At 42.2% G+C, this 22,924-nt stretch overlaps 1 protein-coding gene across 1 annotated transcript; it reads left to right on the top strand.

Moving 5' to 3' along the window:
- The first annotated feature begins 635 nt into the window (after positions 1–635).
- LOC123429754 lies at positions 636–1,761 on the top strand. The gene is made up of 2 exons (XM_045113754.1): positions 636–947; positions 1,254–1,761. Exons 1-2 carry the CDS (start codon positions 813–815, stop codon positions 1,623–1,625), a joined length of 507 nt encoding a protein of 168 aa, XP_044969689.1. The 5' UTR covers positions 636–812; the 3' UTR covers positions 1,626–1,761.
- The last annotated feature ends 21,163 nt before the right edge of the window (positions 1,762–22,924 follow it).

Genomic DNA, 22,924 nt, shown 5'->3' with positions numbered 1-22,924 from the left:
ATACATACATCCCAGAATACATCGTACTCAACAGAAATACATTACTATTATAATGAATAATAATGATGTTGCAAACTTGATGTTCAAGTGCAAAACTTGAATTGTATAGACCTCAAATTAAATGAGATGATCTTATATCAAGTTGCAAGATAATTCAACAAAGTGAGTTAATATTTGCGAAAGAAAATTAATCTCAATAGCAATGAGATTGTTTCGCGAGGAAAAAAATGTTTTCTCAATCGCAAATAAATATTGTTGTGCGAGAAAATTTAAAATCGCAAAATAATAATTTTATACTAAGAAGAAATAGTATACAAAGAACTGGAGAAACTCATTCGTGATTATGAGAAACTACAAGGGGTGAAATGAAAATAGCCGAAGAGATAAAGTTCTCTTCCTTTTTCTCTCCAGAACGGTTCCTTCTCACCACGAGGCAACGGCTTGGCTCGCCGGCCTGGGATGCGCCAGGGATGCCATTGCGCGGGGAATCTGGCGACGGGCGCGGATGGGCCGCCACGAGCATGGCGTCGTTGGGCGGCGGCCGAACGAGGCCGGGCGGCCATGGGCTCCACAGCTACGGACACGACAGGCGGCCACTGGTGCGGCGCGGGCGCGGTCGCGCGCGGTTCGGCCACAGGCGCGGCGTCGCGGACCGACGACCGATCGAGGCCGGGCGATTGGCGCAGGCGGCGGCCAATCGAGGTCGGGCTATTGTGGGCGGTACCACGCCGTGAGGAGATGAGGTGGTGGAGGCCGCTTCGGGGCTTCATGTCGACCACTCCGTAGCCACGCTCCGCCGCATTCATCACCATATGTGGCCACGCAGCTGGTGGCCGCGGTGGCAAGCACCGTCGCATGCGAGGATGGAGGTCCCCGCTGGTCAAAACAGAGCACCATCTGCTGTTGTTGACTGGCGTCGAGTCGACCTCGTCGAGGATGATGCCCAAGTAAGTGCGAACTGCCAAGGGGCTGATTCCTCGTAGCATTTGGTGTGTGCGGGGACAGAATAGGAAATAAGGCACCTTGTCCTTGCCGATCTTGTGTTTTATTTCTATTCCTCTCCATCTCGTTCTTGGTTTTCTACTGGAAGTTAAAGGCTCCAGGATAGAATCACAAAGACATGCATCCAGAATGGAGTTGAAGATAACTCATGTGCATGAAAACTACAATCGGTCATTAGATGATCAGTTCCTCAATTAGTCATGGAAAGGAATAAATCAAATTCAATTTCTTAATCGATTTCTCCGATGCAGGAGCATGCATCGCATGCCAACACATGCTCAGACGGCGTCCCCGCAGCTCTTGGCACCGATGATGTCCAGGAACGGTTGCCAACGCCTTGGTCGGTGGTCGCTGGAGACGCTGAAAAGAAAAAGAAAAACAAGTTCGAAGGTATCCTTGTGCCCCATCTCCATCCAACGGAAAAGGCCACGGACGACGCGCTTTTGCGAGCCACGGTTGCCGCGCCGGGCGCAGGGAGGAAAATGTCGAGGCCGGGCGGCCACAGGCACGGCCAGGCGTGGACAGACGGGGCCGGCCACAGTCGGGCGCGGACGGCGAGGCCACGGCATGGGCGGACGGGGAGGACGAGGAGGCGCTGGACCTCGCGACGGATCTCTCCTTAGTGGCCTATCTCTCGCTAGAGAACGAAAGTGATGATAAAGTGTTAGAGTAAACCGAGATTGAAAGAAAGTGAATGGACGATTAGCTCTGTTTCTATTGATTTTCAAATATATATACATCTGGAAGAGGTGCGAAGAAGAGATGTCTGTTTGGAGGCATCCCTCCAGAACAGGTGCTTGTTGGCAATAGACAGAGAGAGGAGATACGACTGTTCGGGGTTGGACACATCCCTTGAATTAATGTACTAATTAATTTCTAACAGTTTTTATCCCACTTAAATTGTTTACTTGGCGTCCCACTGAATAGAGGAAAAAAAAGTGGGCTAACCCTATTAGTCTGAAGTCGCACTTATCCACCAGCCCCATCCCACCAGCCTCCCAGCCTCGTTGCCACTAGAACGAATGCAGGAGGCGCCACGACACAACCGCCGCTGATTGATTCCCATCGCCGCCGCTCGACGGGCGACGTCGGCAAATCGCTTTCTCATTCGCATTGAAGCCAGGCCCCTACCTCACAACCTCTACTCCGCCCGGACAGGATGACGAGGTCGCCGACAGCCTCAACCTCGACCCCTAGGTCACCGACAGCCCCAACCCCGACCATCGGGTGGTCGGCAGCCCGAACCCTGACCCACGGGTCGTCTGCTGCCCCAACCCCGACCCGAACCTCGACGCCTAAGTCATCGACAACAGGTATTCCATGAGATTCAAGATGGTAATTTTTTGAGTGATCTTTCGTTGTATTGATGCGATGTACTTGTTGAGATTCAGATGTTGCAATCTGAAACCTAGGTCAACCGTAGTCTTTATGTATTAATCCTATGTTTTCTTTGTTCTGAACTTGGGATTGAACGGTGGCATAAGATACGTGTAGTTTTTAGGATTCAGAGATACATATGTAGGTCTTTTTCTTGGGGTGTACGGTTGCTGCAGTGGCTATACTCTGCATGCAGCCAGAACCAAGCTACATGCCACTGATCACATGGCGATTCAGTGGGCTCACATCGTCCAAATGGTTCAGATAGCCTGTCATGTTGAGTGCAGGCTATTGTTTCTTGATCCAGTTGCCTTTTTGGTGCTACCTTATGACTGAAAACACGATGTAGATTTAGTCTTATTTTATTACATTGATACGATGAAGATTTAGTCTTACTTAAATATATCCTACTATCTAATTTTGCATTTTTGTTCTCCGTTACCATTCCAGAACAGTCGCAACCTTCAGTGGCTTACTAAATAATTAAATATACCTAATTGTTGTGAAAAATTTCAGATCTTGAGGAGCACAAGGGTACTACTGAGCTCTTGCGTGCCATAAAAATTGAGAAGGCTAATGTCCCGGATCTTGAGGAGCATAAGGGTGCTGGTGAGCTCCATATGGAACCACCAAATAGCAAGAAAAGGAAACGAAGTAGACAGAGTAGCGGCAAGCATCACGGGGAACACGAAGAAACGAACAAACTAATCATGAAGCCATCGACGTCCGAGAAAAAGAGAAAGGTAAAACTATCACACTACTTTCTCATGAAGGTGTCGACGTCCAAGAAATAGACACAAAGTATTTAATCATGACATTTTTTCTCTCTTGGGCAAGTGAAGAAATATGCTCTAATCCACCTCTACTATTACTTGAACCTTTGGTTGCTGACTTGGATAAGCAGGTTCTACCAAGGAGCAATAAAAGGCTGAATAAGGTGAATTTCAAAGACTATCTTACCGCCTAGAGAGATATTTCAATTGCAACAACTATCAGATTGTAAGAGAGAAGTTTATTTGTTCATCTTTTTCTTGTTTTCCAAAGAGATGTTTCAACTAAACCAACACTTGGATCTTTGCCCATCGACAAGGACAAGGAACCATCACCTGGATCTTTACCTCTTGAGAATAATAAGCAGCCATCATTATCTAAAAAGGTGGTAAGATCTCCAGTCCTTAACAATGTGGTACTGTCATCCTTAGCAAGAAGGGCAAAAAATGCTAAATCACTAGAGAGCTCCCCTTCACAGCCTTCACTGCTAGCTCTCATCAAACGTAGCAAACCTTGGTTCATGCAGACCACAAAAACTAAAATACAAAATTTGGAACTAGGTAGAAGCAATATATGTTGGTGGTATGCTTGCACAAGGTCGTTGCACTCATTGCAACCAACTCTTTCCTGCCTCAAAAAGGTCAGGTACAAGTCATGTGATACGTCCCAAACGTATCCATAATTTCTTCTTGTTCCATGATCTTTTGGTTGACATTGTTATATGTTTTGCTATACTTTTATATCATTTTGCACATATTTGGACTAACCTACTAACTCAGTGCACTCAGTGCCAGTTTGTCCGCTGATGTCTATTTTATAGGGGCTTTACCCAATTTTTCGAAGCCCGAAAAAATCCAGAAAAAATATATAAAAAATCAGCAAAACAGAAGCTTCCTGATCACCCAAGGATGGCCAGGGGCCTCCCAAGCGGCCTGCTGGCGCGGCCAGGCCCTAGGCCGCGCCAGGAGATCGTCTAGGTGGGTCCAACCTCCTCCGGTGCCCTCCTTTGGCCTATATTTAGAGTCCCGAGAGGAAGCCCTCGCAGACTTTCTGGAATCGCGAATTTCTTCATCGTTCCGCCGCCGTAGCGCTTCCGAGATCGGGAGTGTCACGAGACCTCTTTCCGACACCCTGCCGGAGGTAGGATTGACCTCTAGGAGCTTCTCCACCACCATGAACACTTACCGAATGTGCGATGAGTAGTCCTCCTTGGACCATGAGTCTATGACCAGTAGCTATGTGATGTCTTCTATCCAATCTTGTGCTTCAATGGTTAGTCCTCGTAAGCTGCCCTACATGATCAAGGCATCTACGTAATTCTCTTGCTATTGCTATTCTCGGTTTGTTGGGATCCGATGGATTATGAGATTATGTTCAGATTGTTATGAGTTGTATATTTGATTATCCTTTTATATTATGTTCCTTAGTGATTCATGCATGTTCTGCGTTGCTTTTTATTGCTTTGGCCAAGTAGTAGATCGTAACTCCAAAAGGGAGCTTTATGCATGATTGTGGGTTCATGCCCATCGATATCTAGCTTGAGTGACAGAAACATGAGATTAGGGGATGTGCTTGTTGCCAACAGGGAGAAAACAACGGTGCTTGTGACCACTGTTGCGACGATTGTTTACCTTACGCGTAGTTCGTTAACGCAGTTGTCCGTTGCTTTGAGTTTACACTTTGGGTGGGACTCGCAACTTAATACCGGAGAGATGTTCTGGATAGATATCTCAAGGTTGATGATTAGTAAGTAGATGCTGATGAATAAACGGTCTACTTGTCTTGGTGTACTGCCCATTACTATTGAACCTCTAACTATCAAGGAGCATAATTAGCATTCAGGTGCGATCATAATTCTGTCAATTGCTCAACTGTGATTTGTTTACCCAAGCATAGTTGTTTATCGTCTTTTGGGAGAGAGACATCACTAGTGAACATTATGTGACTCTGGTCCATATCACCATCATTGTTTACAACTCCATCATTTACCGCTTTCATTTACTTTTCCGTTGCAATCACTATTACTTTCCCGCTTGTGTTTGATCCTTTGCAAACTACAAGGCCGGAGAGATTGACAACCTCTTTGTACTCATTGGGAGCAAAGTTATTTGTTGTGTGTGCAGGTCCACGACTTTTGCTAGTGCCAGGATGGAAGACACCTACTTGTTGGTCCTAGGAGTCCTACTGGTTCGATAAACCTTACAGTCTATGTGTGAGGGAAATTTGTTGCTAACTACATCTCCACCTTCCACTTGGGGTATCCAACGAGGGGCGAGAAATATATACATCATCTCATCATCAAGCGAATTTCTGGCGCCGTTGCCGGGGACTCCAGTCTTCAAGATAGGGGAATTGCACACTATCTTTTACCTTTGCTTCTTAGTCTTGTTAGTTTGCTTTTTAGTTTTTGCTTTAGAGTCTTATACCAAAAACCACAAAAAAATTAGTTGCTTTGTTCTTGCTTGTTGTTGGTGCTATGGGTTCCACTGAGAACATCAAGTTGTGTGACTTCATTAGTCACAACAACAATGACTTTATCTGCACTCCTATTGCTGCTTCCGCCACTGAGGCCACGTCCTATGAGATTAAACCCGCTTTACTGAATCTAGTTATGAATGATCAATTCTTCGGTGTTGGAGATGTTGCTGCCTTGCACTTGAATAATTTTGTTGAGCTGTGTGATATACAAAAATATAAAGAAGTAGATGGTGATATTGTTAAACTTAAGCTTTTTTCCTTTCTCCTTGAGAGGAGGAGCTAAAGTGTGGCTTCAATCCTTGCCTAGGAATATCATAGATTCTTGTGAAAAGTTCAAAGATGATTTTATTGGGAAGTATTACCTGTCTGCTAAGATTATCCAGTTGAGGAGTAACATTATGAATTTTAGGCAATTGGATAATGAACATGTTGCTCAAGCTTGGGAACGTATGAAATCTCTTGGTAAGAATTGCCCTACACATGGTTTGGCTACTTGGATGGTTATCCAAACTTTCTATGCAGGATTGAACTTTACCTCGTGGAATCTGTTAGACTCGGCCGCGGGAGGAACCTTTATGTCAACTACACTTGGTGCCGCCACAAAGCTATTGGATGAGATGATGACAAATTATTCTCAATGGCACACCGAGAGAGCTCCAACAGGTAGGAAGGTAAACTCTGTTGAGGAGATCTCCTCCCCTAATGATAAGGTTGACATGATCATGACTCTACATACTAAGAAAGCTCCTATTGATCCTCATGATGTTCCTTTAAATTCTTTGGTTGCTCAAGAAAGAGAGCAAGTTGATGTTAATTTTATTTCTAGGAACAACTTCAATAAAAATGCTTCTAGGAGTAATTTTGGTAGAAATCCTAGACCGTTCCCATCCAACAACTATGGGAATAGCGACACTTATAGTAGCACTCGTGATGATAGAAGAATGCCTAGTTATGAAAAACTTTTAGAGATAGAGAAGGCTACAGAGAATTATATGCACACCCAATATGAACAAAACAAAGCCTTCTCTAGATAATTAGATGAGCATTCTTTTATGTTGCAAAACATTGGAAGACAACTTGAGAGCCTGAATAGTGAGATTTCCGACCTCCAAACTAGACTCACCACCACGGAGACCCAAGTTTCCAATATGTCTCACACGCATGCCACTTTGATAAATCAAATGGCGGCCAAACCCGAGGTGGTTGTACCTAAGGAAGAGGAAGAGAGAATTAAGAGCCTTCCTACACACACTACCACTGCTACTATACAAGTTGTTGAGGATCTCAAAACTTTTAGCACCCATCGCACTCCTAGTCCCAATGGACCTATTAATGGTGATGCTAATACCTCAACTATAGGACAAGAAAGACCTATGAATTTAGAGACTATCAAAAGAATGAGCTTAGATGACATTACTACCACTTTAATTAATGGTATTAATCTTGATTTTGACAATTGTAGTCTCTCCGAAGTCATTACCTTTTTACAAAGAATGGTTAAAGACCCCCTCACTAGTACACTCAATATTGCCTTCACCGAGCATATTGCCAATGCTCTTGTGAAAGCTAGGGAGGAGAAGCTCAAGCTAGAGACTTATATTCCTAGGAAACTACAAGATGGTTGGGATCCTATGGTCAAAATTAAATTGAATAATATATCTTGCTTTTCATTGTGTGATGTTGGAGCTGGTGCCTCCGTTATGCCCAAAATAATGTATGATATGCTTGATTGGAAACCTTATGATCCATGTTCTTTTGGTGTTAGTCTTGTTGATTCTTCCATAAATAAACCTTTAGGGAGAATTTATGATGTGCTTATTATTGTCAATGATAATTATGTGCTCGTTGATTTTCTTATTACGGACATTGAATGTGATCCTTCATATCCAATTATTTTGGGACGCCCTTTTCTCTGCACCGTTGGTGCTACCATTGACATGAAAGAGGGAATTATTAAATTCCAATTTCCTCTTAAAAAGGGAATGAAACACTTCCCTAGAAAGAAGATTAAGTTACCTTCCGAGTCTGTTACTCGGGCAAGTTATTCTTTTGGAGTTGATAACACTTGATCTTCTTGCATTTTGCCTAGCTCAAAGACATAAAAGAAAGCGCTTGTTGGGAGGCAACCCAATTTGTTTTTACTTTCTGTTTTAGTGGTCTTGATATTTTTTACTACTGTAGAAACAACATTGTATCTTTATTTTTAAGATTTGTGCCAAGTTATAGCCTCCAATTGCAATAAAGTTCAAAAGTTGTGACATGCTGTCGAGAAACAGGTTCTCTCTGCTTGACTGAAAATTCGCCACAAATCACCAGATCATTTTTGATCTAAATTTGTTTGACAGCGTGCTCTATATAATTTTATTTCTAGCATCTGTTCTGAGTTTTTGATTTGAGTTGCGGAAGTGCCCCGAATAAATTATTTACCACCTGTTGTTCTATTTTTCACAGATTCTACTATGTTTTGCGTTTTCATTGTTTTGCAAACCCTAAGCTTGCTTTTTATTTGCAAAAACCCCTTTGGCATTCATAAGAACTAGTAGCTTTTCATGAAAATCTTTATTTTCAGCAGGCAATGAATTATTTTATTAAGAAAACTAACCACTCTAATCAGCTTATGATGAGTTTCATATGAAGGGAGTTTTCAAGTATGCGATGGGAGAGATGATGAAAGAAGATACATGAGTGTCAAACGCTCAGGCTTGGGGATGCCCCCATGCACCCCAAGAAATATTCAAAGGAGACTCAAGCGTCTAAGCTTGGGGATTCCCCCGTGCATCCCCTTCTCTATCAACAATCATCAGTTCCTCCATCTCCATGCTATATTTTTATCACTTCATATGACATGTGATATGCTTGGAGCGTCCCGCGATTTGCTTTTTAGTTTGTTTTAGTTTTGCTTGCTGTTCATAACAAGTTGGAACCTAGCCTACCTTGTTTGGGAGAGACACACACTCCATTCCAATCTAGAACATACCATAGGTTTTCATGCTTATCTTTTTTGTGTCTTCTTCATCTTTTCGTAGCTACTCTCCTGCTTAGCTTTTAGTTGCCATGCTTATCTTTTTAAGAGCTATTATTTAGGTTGATTTTGGAACTCTATTGCGTTATCATGCTTATCTTGTTTAGAGAGTTGCCTTTTTGCACTGAGTTGTGTGTCTTGCATGAGTAGGTAATTGAGATTACTATTTAAATATAGTAGTAACTTGCAATAGTTTTGACATATTGATTTGAGTAATCTTTGGACTATTGGTGCCAAGAGATTGAGCCTATTAGTGTTAGGTGTCGTATTTTGGGAAATCCGTGTGTTTTTCAAAAACTAAAATTAGTTGAGAACTCTAGCTACTAAATTGATCGCTAACCTCTGGAGGGGTTGGAATGTATAGAGTACCCTCACGTTACCATGAGTCGAGGATGCGCAAGGATAACCAAACCCCCAAACACTCCTCCTTGGGGTACTTGTCTCTTTGTGAATTTCCTAACTAGATAGAGAGTTACCGATAATAAGTGTATGAGTTTTTCGGCTTAATGTGAGTATTCGATTGTTGGCACTTCCACCATCCATATTTTGCTAGCCTCTTCGGTACCGTGCATTGCCCTTTTTCACATTGAGAGTTGATGCAAACTCCGCTGGTGCATCCAAACCCACGACATGATACGTTGCGTCATACATAAGCCTCATTATATCTTTCCTCAAAACAACCACCATACCTAACTTTTAAGGCATTTCCATAGCCTTTCCGAGATACATTGCCATGCAACATCCACAATCTCATGACTTGATCTTCATGTCATACATGCTTTTGCTTGATCATAGAGCTGCATGCTAGTTGGGCCTTGCCCTCATTAGTGCTACATGACACGCTAGTATCATTGCATATCCTGCTACACTCACAGAGGCATACATTTGCATACAGCATGATAGTTTTCACTTGTCTTTATGTTGAGTACTTATTATAAAGTGTGATGATTTTTCTTTTTATTCATTTAAAACATAGAGCGTTTCCCTTAAGAGAGGAAAAGATCCCAAGTGGACAAAACAAAAGATCCCAAAAAGGACAAATGAGAGATAAAAAGAAAGAGCCAAAGAGGCCACACAAAATAAAAAAAAAGAGAAAAAGAAAAAGAAATAAAAATAGGGAAGGGGGCAACACTACTATTCCTTTTGAATGATCCACACTCGTACTCCATTGCTATATTGGTACTACATAGAGATTATCATTCATGCATAACTATGTGGGGACCCTTACACTATAGAACTTGATTTGCATATTCCAATGATGAGCCTCCTCAAATGAGCTCTAGGTCTTCATGAGCAAACAAGTTGGATGCACCCCCACTAGTTCCATTGGAGAGCTTACCTTAGCTCATATGTGCATCCGTTACATGGCAATCCCTACTCCTCACATCATATCTATCATTTGGCTTTCTCTCGCCTATGGTTATCCTCATTGATGTGAGCCTTTCACACATTTTTCTCTTCCTTCCCCATCATGACATCCTAAGTGCCAACATATCTTGTTTACGCTCATGCATTGCATGAGTTCTCAAAATCAAAAGCGAAAGGATCATTTTGACTTATGCCTCACTAGTGGTCTGGGGATGAGTCAAAATAAGATTCCGAAGGAGACTAAGTGTGAGGTTTAGTGGATTGAATTCTTAATTAAAAATATTTTATGATCTCAACCCATCTCCCACTTCTTGCACGCAAACACCATTTGGAGACATTCGAGTCACAGACATCGAGAGCTCTTGCACCTTTATGTTCTTACTTTGCTAAATTCAATACTAGATATAGACTCTTGCTTGTTATTGCCTTGACTTGAATTGCATATGTCACTTGCTTTACTTTGAAGTTCTTATATGTGTGTTAGCATGTCACCACAGAAATTATTGTGTTATCATTTATCTACTCGAGGACGAGCAGAAATTAAGCTTGGGGATGTTGATACGTCCCAAACGTATCTATAATTTCTTCTTGTTCCATGATCTTTTGGGTGATATTGTTATATGTTTTGCTACACTTTTATATCATTTTACACATATTTGGACTAACCTACTAACTCAGTGCACCCGGTGCCAGTTTTTGTGTGTTGATGTCTATTTTGGAGGGGATTTTACCCAATTTTCCGAATCCCAAAAAAATCCAGAATATATATAAAAAATCAACGAAACAGAAGCTTCCGGATCACCAAAGGAGGGCCACGGGCCTCCCAGGCTGCCTGCTGGCGCGGCCAGGCCCTAGGCCACGCCAGCAGGTCGCCTGGGTGGGTCCCACCTCCTCCGGTGCCCTCCTTTGACCTATATTTAGAGTCCCGAGAGGAAACCCTTGCACACTTTCTGGAATCGCGAATTTCTCCATCGTTCCGCCACAACAGCGCTTTCGAGATCGGGAGCGTTAGGAGACCTCTTCCCGGCACCCATCCGGAGGGAGGATTGACCTCCGGGAGCTTCTCCACTGCCATGGACGCTTCCTGGACGTGTTGTGAGTAGCCCTCCTTGGACCATGAGTCCATGACCAGTAGCTATGTGATGTCGTCTCTCCAATCTTGTGCTTCAATGGTTAGTCCTTGTGATCTACCCTACATGATCAAGGCATCTATGTAATTCTCTTGCTATTGCTATGCTCGGTTTTTTTGGATACAATGGATTATGAGATTATGTTCAGATTGTTATGAGTTATATTTTTGATTATCCTTTTATATTATGTTCCTTAGTGATTCATGCATGTTCTCCGTTGCTTTTTATTGCTTTGGCCAAGTAGTAGATCGTAACTCCAAGAGGGAGCGTTATGCACGATTGTGGGTTCATGCCCCTCGATGTCTAGCTTGAGTGACACAAACATGAGACTAGGGGATGTGCTTGTTTCCACCAGGGAGAAAACAACGGTGCGTGTGACCATGGTTGCAAGGATTGTTTACCTTACGCAAAGTTTGTTAATGCAGTTGTCCGTTGCTTCGAGTTTACACTTTGAGTGGGGCTCGCAACTTAATACCGGAGAGATGTTATGGATAGATATCTAAAGGTGGATGATTAGTAAGTAGATGCTGATGAATAAACAGTCTACTTGTGTTGGCGTACTGCCCATTACTATTGAACCCCTAACTATGAAGGGACATAATTAGCATTGCGGTGCGATCATAATTTTGTCAATTGCCCAACTGTGATTTGTTTACGCAAGCATAGTTGTTTATCGTCTTTTGGGAGAGAGACATCACTAGTGAACATCATGTGAATCCGGTCCATATTACCATCATTGTTTACACCTCCGTCATTTACCGCTTTCATTTACTTTTCCGTTGCAATCACTATTACCTTCCCGCTTTTGTTTTGATCCTTTGCAAACTACAAGGCCGGAGAGATTGACAACCTCTCTATACTCGTTGGGAGCAAAGTTATTTGTTGTGTGTGCAGGTCCACGTCTTCTGCTAGCGCCACGGTGGAAGATACTGATACATCTCCGTCGTATCTACTTTTCCAAACTCTTTTGCCCTTGTTTTGGACTCTAATTTGCATGATTTGAATGGAATTAACCCAGACTAACGTTGTTTTCAGCAGAATTGCCATGGTGTTGTTTTTGCGCAGAAATAAAAGTTCTCGTAATGACCTAGAAATTTACGAGGATTTTGTGTGGAATATATAAAAAATACTGGCGCAAGAATCAACTAGAGAAGTGGAGCGAGGAGCCCACAAGCTCACGAGGCGCGGGCCCCCCGGCCGCGCCTAGCAGGCTTGTGGGGCCCTCGAAGCTCCACCGCCTCCAACTCTAGCTCTATTTAGTCCCTTTCGTCCGGAAAAAATCAAGGAGAAGAGTTCATCGCGTTTTACGATACGGAGGCGCCGCCACCACCTGTTCTTCCTCTCGAGGACAGATCTGGAGTCCGTTCTGGGCTCCGGAGAGGGCAGATTGTCACCATCGTGATCATCAACCTTCCTTCATCGCCAATTCCATGATGCTCTTCACCGTTCGTGAGTAATCTCATTGTAGGCTTGCTGGACGGTGATGGGTTGGATGAGATCTATCATGTAATCGAGTTAGTTTTGATGGGGATTGATCCCTAGTATCTACTATGTTCTGAAATTAATGTTGCTACTACTTTGCCATGCTTAACGCTTGTCACTAGCGCCCGAGTGCCATGATTTCAGATCTGAACCTATTATGTTCTCGTTAATATATGTGTGTTCTTGATCCTATCTTGCAAGTTGTAGTCACCTACTATGTGTTATGACCCGGCAACCCCGGAGTGAGAATAGTCGGAACCACTCCCGGAGATAACCATAGTATGAGGAGTTGATGTATTCACTAAGTGATAATGCTTTGTTCCGGTCCTCCGGTCCTCTATTAAAAGGAGAACCTTAATATCCCGTAGTTTCCATTAGGACCCCGCTGCCATGGGAGGGATGGACAATAGATGTCATGCAAGGTCTTTTCCCTAACCACGTATGACTACATACGGAATACATGCCTACATTACATTGACGAACTGGAGCTAGTTACATATCTCTCCGTGTTATAACTGTTGCATGATGAATATCATCCGGCATAATTATCCATCACCGATCCAATGCCTACGAGTTTTTCCTACTGGTCCTTGCTACGTTACTTTGCTGCTACTGTTGTCACTGCTGCTACTGTTACTCTCTCGCTACTGCTGTCACTGCTACTACTGTTACCGCTACTGATGTCACTGCTGCTACTGTTACTGTTGCTACTGTTGCTATCACACCACTTTGCTACTAATACTTTGCTGCAGATACTAAGTCTTTCAGGTGTGGTTGAATTGACAACTCAACTGCTAATACTCGAGAATATTCTTTGGCTTCCCCTTGTGTCGAATCAACAAATTTGGGTTGAATACTCTACCCTCGAAAACAGTTGCGATCCCCTATACTTGTGGGTTATCAGACACCTACTTGTTGATCCTAGGAGTCCTACTGGTTCGATAAACCTTACAGTCTCTATGTGAGGGAAATTTGCTGCTGACTACATCTCCACCTTCCTCTTGGGGTATCCAACAAGGGGCGAGAAGTATATACATCATCTCGTCATCATCATGTCGGTAAACATTTGGAGGTATGTGAGGAGAAAGCTAAAGTGGATGGTATGGTTGACAAGATAAGAAATGATAGTGATGTTGATCCAGATTGTTAGTTTGACCAAGGGCGTGCACATAGAGCATTGGTAAAGTTGATTGTGCTACATGAATTACCTTTCTCTTTTGTTGAGTATCTTGGCTTTAGGTCCTTTGTTAAGACGTTGAATCCATGGTTCAACGTTGTATCCAGGGCACCAATTAAAGATGATTGCAGTGCTTCATATAATAAACAAAAAAATAAATTGAAGCATTCTTTAGCGATCTAAGTTCTCGAGTATCATTAACATGTAACATGTGGACGTCGAATCAGAAACTGGGTTATTTATGCATAACCGTCCACCTTATTGATGACTCGTGGACTCTACAAAACAAAATAATCAAATTTTGCCTCTTGGAAACCCCACACAATGACCATAACATGTTTGATATGGTACAAAAGAGCTTGAGATATTGGAACATTGACGAAAAAATCTTTAGCTTTACCCTAGACGATGCACCAGTTAATACCTCGACGGTTGGCCACTTGAGAAAGAATTTGGCAGATAGGTTTCGTGTCCATCAAGGTGGAAAACTATTGCATGTCAGATGTGTTGCTCATGTATTGAATCTTGTGGTGCAAGACGGTCTCAATGCAATGGCGTCAGTTGTTGATAGAATAAGAGAATCAGTGATGTTTGTCAAGAGTTCTCAAGGTAGAATGGAGAAATTTGCTGAGATGATTGCGCAAGTGGGACTTGCTTGTAAAAATCATCCTTCGGTAGATGTGCGTACAAGATGGAATTCAACGTACCTTATTCTTGAATCGTCATTGCCATTCAGAGCAGCGTTTGAAGCCTTGAAGGAAGCCGACAAAGATTATAAATTCACTCCTTCAGCTAGTGGATGGCAGATGGCCGAAGCTATTTGCCATCTTTTGGGCGCTTTCTACACAACCACAAACAAAATCTCGGGTAGGACATATCTGACCTCTCACCTTTACTTCTACGAGGTCTGGAATGTGAAGCAAATAATGGAGAATGAAGTCTTGAGTGAAAATCCTACCATTATTGCCATGCTGAAAGAGATGGAGAAGAAGAGGATCAAATATTTTGAGGAGTCATTCTTAATCCAAGGTACAAATATGAATATGTTGACTTCCAATTGACTGCAGCTTTTGGTGATGACACCGAGAAATATCTTACCCATGTGTAGAGTGCAATGAAGATCCTATTTGCCGAATATGCATCTGAACTTGAAAACACTTGTGATGAAGGTGATGAGCTTGCGGAGGAGGAGGAGGAGGGCACTCTTAATGATTGGGATAAACATTTGAGGTTGAAAAGATCCCACAACTCGAATGAGCTACAACAATATCTCGAAGAAGAGTTGTTTCCTTGTCGACAGAAGTTGGATATCTTGAAGTGGTGGGAAATCCACTTCCCAAATATCTAGTGCTTGCGACTACAGCGCGGGACATATTGGTAGTGTCCGTGTCTATAGTGCCCGCGAAGACTGCATTTAGCACTGCTGGAAGGGTCATCACTGAACATAGAAGTAGTTTGATCCCGAGTACCGTTGAGAGTTGATGTGCCTCGAGGATTGGCTTCGATCAGCCGGTAATATGTTTTCGATTATTTTTCCATACTTTATTTAATATTGTCCCCGTTGAATGTTTCATTTTGAATGCCTCCAATATTCTAGATCGCCAAAAGGTGGAACTAACACTCGGAGACCATGGTGGTGATCACGATGATGTTGGAACCACCTAGGTAATTCTTCCATGTTGCCTTTAATTCTCATGTACTAGATTAACTTTTGAAGTTTGAACCTGATCCAGAAGCTCTTCCATGAACTGAAATGCTTTAAATTCTACAAAAATGATTTGCCTAGTAATGTATTTACATTTGTGACCTTCTTAGTTCTGGTTGTTGATTTTCTTATTTTTTAGAAGTTTGATTTGCTTTTGTGTTGCACGCTTTGTCACACTTGATCTTCCTTTGGAATAGCGTTACCGTAGTGCGACAAAAGGATTCAAAACAGGAAGAAAGAGATGTCTCATGTCAGTGTGTCACCCTTGTCCAGAGCAAAAAATCATCAATTTTTTTGGCATTTGTAATGTTCATTTTCAAAGCAAATGGTGCTATGATATGGTTATATGTATGCAATGAAGAAAAGTTGTGTTAATTCATTTGTTGCATATTGCATAAGTATATGAGGTTCTTGAGGCTGGAGCTTTTGTGTAAATTCCTTTGTTGCATACTTGTATGAGATGTGAAAATGGGATCCCACTTAACCCCACTTATCCCATCAGATCTGTAGTGGGATGTCCACTTCTTACCAGCAAATAGTGATGGGATGAAGTGGATTTAAGGTGGGACACCCATCTATAGTCCCATGTGCAGCCTCATGGTTAGGGATAGTCATTTTATGTTGTTTGCTTAGAAGAATGCAAGGTGGTTAGGGATAGCCATTAGTATGTTTGATTGACATGACAAGGGCTGGATGAATGTACACGCAAGCATACACACAAATTGGCCATGAATCTCTCAACATATACACAAGGAGGGGCGCATACACACAATTTTTTGTCCTAAACTATACCAGTCTTTGCACTTCACCTAATTATGCAATGGGAATACACATTAGTACACACACTCAGTAATCGTCTTGAGCGACCAGGCTTCACAACCATGTATGTGTTATTTTTTTGTCTACTAGTGTATATTGCTATTAGCATTAAACATGTTCACACTAGTTAGTTCGGTTTGAAACAAACAGATTCACATGCATTTATTTCGATTTTCCAAATTTTGAAAATGTTATATCTTTCAAACCGCGTGTCGGAATTCAGATCTGTCTTGATCGTTGGATTCTTCGCGATGAGGTCTTTGAAACTAGAGCCCGCATGGGTATGTTTCGACAATTTTTTTTGATACTAACTTAGGTGCTATATGGCACAACTTTAGTACTACATTATGCAACTTTAGTACTACATGATGCAATTTTTTCAAAACCAGTTTTTGGAGTTGCATGATCTAACTTCACATGAGGTTTTAACCTAGCAACCATGAAAACTTGATGTGCAACTAGTCTACTGTTCCGACCAACTATGTAGTAGTCGATGTGTATCCCTACTTGTGGATATGTAATTTTTTTACAATTAATTGACACACCCTGCCCCACCTCCCCAATGACAAGTTGACGTATATACTTCTCACCCCTCTTTGGACCCCAAGTGGAAGGTGGAGATGTAGTCAGCAGCAAATTTCCCTTACACGGTGACTGTAAGGTTTATCGAACCAGGAGGACTCCTAGGCTCAACAAATAGGTGTATTCCACCTTGGCGCTAGCAGAAGACGTGGACCTGCACACACAACAAATAACTTTGCTCCCAACGAATACACAGAGGTTGTCAATCTCTCCGGCCTTGTAGTTTGCAAAGGGTCAAAACACAAGCGGGAAGGTAATAGTGATTGCAACAAAAAAGTAAATGTAAGCGGTAAATGATGGAGGTGTAAGCAATGATGGTGATATGGACCGGAGTCACATGACATTCACTAGTGATGTCTCTCTCCCAAAAGACGATAAACATCTATGCTAGGGTAAACAAATCACAGTTGGGCAATTGACAGAATTATGATCGCACCGCAATGCTAATTATGCTCATTGATAATTAGAGGTTCAATAGTAATGGGCAATACACCAAGACAAGTAGACCGTTTATTCATCACCATCTACTTACTAATCATCCACCTTGAGATATCTATCCACAACATCTCTCTAGTATTAAGTTACGAGCCCCACCCAAAGTGTAAACTCAAAGCAACAACTGCATTAACGAACTATGCATAAGGTAAACAATCCTTGCAACCGTGGTCACAAGCACCGTTGTTTTCTCCCCGGTGGCAACAAGCACATCCCCTAGTCTCATGTTTGTATCACTCAAGCTAGACATTGAGGGGCCCGAACCCGCAATCATGCATAACGCTCCCTCTTGGAGTTACGATGTACTAGTTGGCCAAAGCAATAAAAAGTAACGGAGAACATGCATGAATCACTAAGGAACACAATAAAAGGATAATCAAATATATAACTCATAACAATCTGAACATAATCTCATAATCCATCGGATCCCAACAAATTGAGCATAGCAAAAGCAAGAGAATTACATAGATGCCTTGATCATGTAGGGCAGCTCACAAGGACTAACCATTGAAGCACAAGATTGGAGAGAAGACATCATATAGCTACTGGTCATGGACTCATGGTACAAGGGAAACTACTCACGGCACATCCGGGAAGCGTCCATGACGGTGGAGAAGCTCCCGGAGGTCAATCCTCCCTCCGACAGGGTGCCGGGAAGAGGTCTCCTGACGCTCCCGATCTTGTAAGCGCTGCGGCGGTGGAACTATGGAAAAATTCACGATTCCAGAAAGTCTGCGAGGGTCTCCTCACGGAACATTATATATAGACCAAAGGAGGGCACCGGAGGAGGTGGGACCCACCCAGGCGACCTCTTGGCATGGCCTAGGGCCTGGCCGCGCCAGTAGGCCGCCTGGGAGGCCCCTGGCCCCCCTCTGGCCCTCCTTCGCTGATCCCGAAGCTTCTGTTTCGCTGATGTTTATATATATTTTTCTGGATTTTTCCGGGCTTTGGAAAATTGGGTAAAAGCCCCTGCAAAAAAGAGATCATCAGACATAAATTGGCACTGGGTGCACTGAGTTAGTAGGTTAGTCCAAATATATGTAAAATGATATAAAAGTGTAGCAAAACATATAACAATGCTTCCCAACTGATCATAGAACAAGCAGAAATTATAGATATGTTTGGGACGTATGAACATCCCGAAGCTTAATTTCTACTCGTCCTCGAGTAGATAAATGATATCACAATAATTTCTGCGGTGACATGCTAACACACATATAAGAACTTCAAAGTAAAGCAAGTGAGATATGCAATTCAAGTCAAGGCAATAACAAGCAAGAGTCTATATTTAATATTGAATTTAGCAAAGTAAAAACATGGCATAATCTATGAAAAATAGAACATCAGGCAGTAAATAATTTATTTGGGGCACTTCTGGAACTCAAATAAAAAAACTCAGAACAGATGGCAGAAAGACAATTATATACAGCATGCTGTCAAAAAAATTCAGATGCAAAAGATGATGTGGTGATTTTTGGCGAAATTTTTCGTCAAGCAGACATAATCTGTTTATGGACAGGATGTCACAACTTTTGAACTTTCTTGCAATCGGAGGCTATAACTTGGCACAATGATGTTGCTACAGTAGTAACACACATCAAGACCACTAAAACAGAAAGTAAAAACATATTAGGTTGCCTCTCGACAAGCGCTTTGTTTTATGCATTTGAGCTAGGAACAATGCAAGAAGGAGGATCAACACTCTCCGAAGTTATCGGAATTATAAAAACCTTCAAAGGGATCCTCAACAAGTTCTTCCTTCTTTTTCCTAGCGAACGGGTACGTACCTTTCGCTTTCCGACGTAAGCGTATGTGTCCTTTACCTACATCAATGATGCCTCTCATGGCTCGGAGGAAGTCCCTGATACGTCTCCAACGTATCTATAATTTTTTATGGTTTCATGCCATTATCTTGTCAAACATTGGATGTTTTGCATGCCTTTTATCTATTTTTTGGGACTAACTTATTAACTCAGTGCCAAGTGCTAGTTCCTATTTTTTCCATGTTTTTGACCCCTTTCAGAGGAGATTTTGAAACAGAGTCCAAACGGAAGAAAATCCCCGAAATGATTTTTTTGGAACGGAAGATGATCGGAGAACTTGGGAGCCAAGCCAGAAGAGCCCCAGGGGCCCCACAAGCCCCCACCCCGCGGCCAAGGGGGTGCGCCATCCAGGATTGTGGGCCCCCTGGAGGTCCCCTGACCTAGGTCTTTCACCTATATAATCCCAAAAATTCCAGAAAAAATCAAGAGATCGTCGCAATCGCTTTTCCGCCGCCGCAAGCTTTTGTCTCTGCAAGATCCCATCTGGGGCACATCTTGGTGCCCTGCTGGAGGGGGGATTTGGACACGGAGGGCTTCACCATCATAACCATGACCTCTCCGATGATGCGTGAGTAGTTCACCATAGACCTACGGGTCCATAGCTAGTAACTAGATGCCTTCTTCTCTCTCTTGGATCTTCAATACAAAGTTCTCCATAATCTTCATGGAGATCTATCCGATGTATTCTTATTTTGCGGTGTGTTTGTCGAGATCCGATGAATTGTGGATTTATGATCAAATTATCTATGAATCTTATTTGAGTTTCTTCTGATCTCTCTTATGCATGATTTCATATCCTTGTAATTCTCTTCGAGTTGTGGGTTTTGTCTGGCCAACTAGATCTATGATTCTTGCAATGGGAGAAGTGCTTGGTTTTGGGTTCATACCGTGCAGTGACCTCACCCAGTGATAGAAGGGGTAGCGAGGCACGCATCGTGTTGTTGACATCAAGGGTAAAAACATGGGGTTTTCATCATTGGTTTGATATTATCCCTCTACATCATGTCATCTTGCTTAAAGCGTTACTCTGTTTGTCATGAACTTAATACATTAGATGCATGCTGGATAGCGGTCGATGTGTGGAGTAATAGTAGTAGATGCAGAAAGTATCGGTCTACTTGTCTCGGACGTGATGCCTATATGTATGATCATTGCCTTAGATATCGTCAGGAATTTGCGCGGTTCTATCAATTGCTCGACAGTAATTTGTTCACCCACCGTAATACTTGCTATTTTGAGAGAAGCCTCTAGTGAACACTATGGCCCCCAGGGTCTACTCTACACCATATTTTCAGCCTTACACTTTTTACTTCGTTGCACTTTCCGCCTTCAGATCTCACTTTGCAAACAATCTCGAAGGGATTGACAACCCCTTTGAAGCGTTGGATGCAAGCTTGTTTGTGTTTGCGCACGTACTCTGGACTTGACGAGACCCTCCTTCAAGATCGATACCTTGGTTCTCAAACTGAGGGAAATACTTACTGCTCCTGTGCTGCATCACCCTTTCCTCTTCAATTGAATAACCAACGCAAGCCCAGCCTCTGTCAACGTGTCAACTTGTGGCGCTGTTGTCTGTGGGATAGCAGAAGAATTTCTGGCGCCGTTGCCGGGGAGGATCAAGTCAAGAACTCATCCAAGTAGGTGTCGCAAACTCATCTCTTGCATTTACTTTGTTTGCCAGTTGCCTCTCGTTTTCCTCTCCCCCACTTCACCAATTTGCCTTTTTCATTCGCCTTTTCATTCGCCCTTTTTTCTCGCCTTCTTTTTGTTTGCTTGTGTGCTTGCTTGCTTGCTGAAGTCACCATGAACGAAAACACCAAACTTTGTGACTTCTCGAATACTAATAATAATGATTTTATTAGTACTCCGATTGCTCCCACCACTAGTGCGGAGTCATACGAAATCAATGCCGCTTTGCTGAATCTTGTTATGAAACAACAATTCTCTGGCCTTCCCAGGGAAGATGTCGCATCCCATCTCAATACCTTCATTGAGTTTGCGATATGCAAAAGAAAAAAGATGTGGATAATGACGTGATTAAATTGAAGCTTTTTTCCTTTCTTGTTGCGAGATCATGCAAAAACTTGGTTTTCTTCTTTGCCCAAAAATAGTATCGATTCTTGGGATAAGTGCAAAGATGCTTATATATCCAAGTATTTTCCGTTGGCTAAGATCATCTCTCTCCGTAATGATATCATGAATTTCAAGCAACTTGATCATGAGCATGTTGCACAAGCTTGGGAGAGAATGAAATTAATGATTAGAAATTGTCCCGCTCATGGCTTGAGCCTTTGGATGATTATTCAAATCTTTTACGCTGGCTTGAATTTCGCTTCTAGAAATATCTTGGACTCCGCCTCAGGTGGAATGTTCATGGAAATCACGTTAGGAGAAGCCACAAATCTCTTAGACAAGATCATGACAAACTACTCTCAATGGCACACTAAAAGGTCACCTACTAGTAAGAAGGTACACACTATAGAAGAAATTAACTCGTTGAGTGCTACGATGGATGAGTTAGTGAATTTGGTTGCTAGTAGAAGTGCTCCTTTGGATCCTAATGATATGCCTTTGTCTTCTTTGATTGAGAGTAGCAACGCTAGCTTGGATGTTAATTTTTTTGGTAGGAATAACTTTGGAACAACAATGCCTTTAGAGGAAACTATGTTCCTATGCCTTTTCCTAGTAACTACTCTAATAACTTTGGCAACTCCTACAGCAATACTCATGGAAATTACAATAGATTACCCTCTGATCTAGAGAGTAATATCAAAGAGTTCATCAACTCTCAAAAGATTTTCAGTGCGTCCATAGAGGAAAAACTACTCAAAATTGACGATTTGGCTAAGAGCGTGGATAGAATTTCTTGTGATGTTGATGCTTTTAAAGTTAGATGTGCTCCTCCCAAAATCAACATGGATGAAACTTTGAAAGCTATGCGTGTTTCCATGATTGAGAGCCAAGAAAGAACCGCCCAAATTCGTGCTAGACATGAATGGCTTAAAAAGGCGTGTTCTCGTGATGAGAATCACGAAGATCTTAAAGTGCTTGGTGTGACTCCCACTGAATCTTTGTTTTCTTGTGTCAAACCTAATGATTATGGGGCTGGATATGAGTCCACATTGGTTGAAAAGTGCCCCAATGATTCGGAGTCCATCTATCTTGATGCTAAAAGCATTAAAAGTGGAGTAGAAGACGTTAAAACTTTGAGTAGTAATGAAATTACTATCGTGGATTTCAAGGAATTCAATTATGATAGTTGCTCCTTGATTGAATGCATTTCTTTTATGCAATCCATGTTAAATTCTCCACATGCTTATAGCCAAAACAAAGCCTTTACCGATCATATCGTCGAAGCTATGACAAAAGCTCTTGAAGAGAAACTTGAATTGGAAGTCTCTATCCCTTGAAAGCTTCATGATGAGTGGGAACCTACCATCAAAATCAAAATAAAAACTATGAGTGCAATGCTTTGTGTGATTTGGGTGCTAGTGTTTCTGCGATTCCAAAGTCTTTATGTGATGTTCTGGGTTTTAATGAGATTGAAGAGTGTTCTCTTTATTTGCATCTTGCTGATTCTACTGTCAAGAAACCCATGGGAAAGATCAATGATGTTCTTATTATTGCAAATAGGAACTATGTACCCGTGAATTTCATTGTGCTTGACATTGATTGCAATCCTACATGCCCTAT

The sequence above is a fragment of the Hordeum vulgare genome, chromosome 2H, assembly GCF_904849725.1.
Source record: "Hordeum vulgare subsp. vulgare chromosome 2H, MorexV3_pseudomolecules_assembly, whole genome shotgun sequence".
NCBI lineage: Eukaryota > Viridiplantae > Streptophyta > Magnoliopsida > Poales > Poaceae > Hordeum > Hordeum vulgare.
The sequence above is the reverse complement of the archived record's forward strand: the minus strand, read 5'-3'. Positions and strand labels throughout refer to the sequence as shown.

What these genes read in the sequence shown, in the direction of transcription:
- LOC123429754 (XM_045113754.1), top strand. Translation starts at nt 813, where the DNA reads ATGTGGCCACGCAGCTGGTGGCCGCGGTGGCAAGCACCGTCGCATGCG. An exon ending in TCGTCGAGGATGATGCCCAA is followed by an intron (nt 948 to 1,253) that starts GTAAGTGCGAAC and finishes TCTCCGATGCAG; the next exon opens with GAGCATGCATCGCATGCCAA.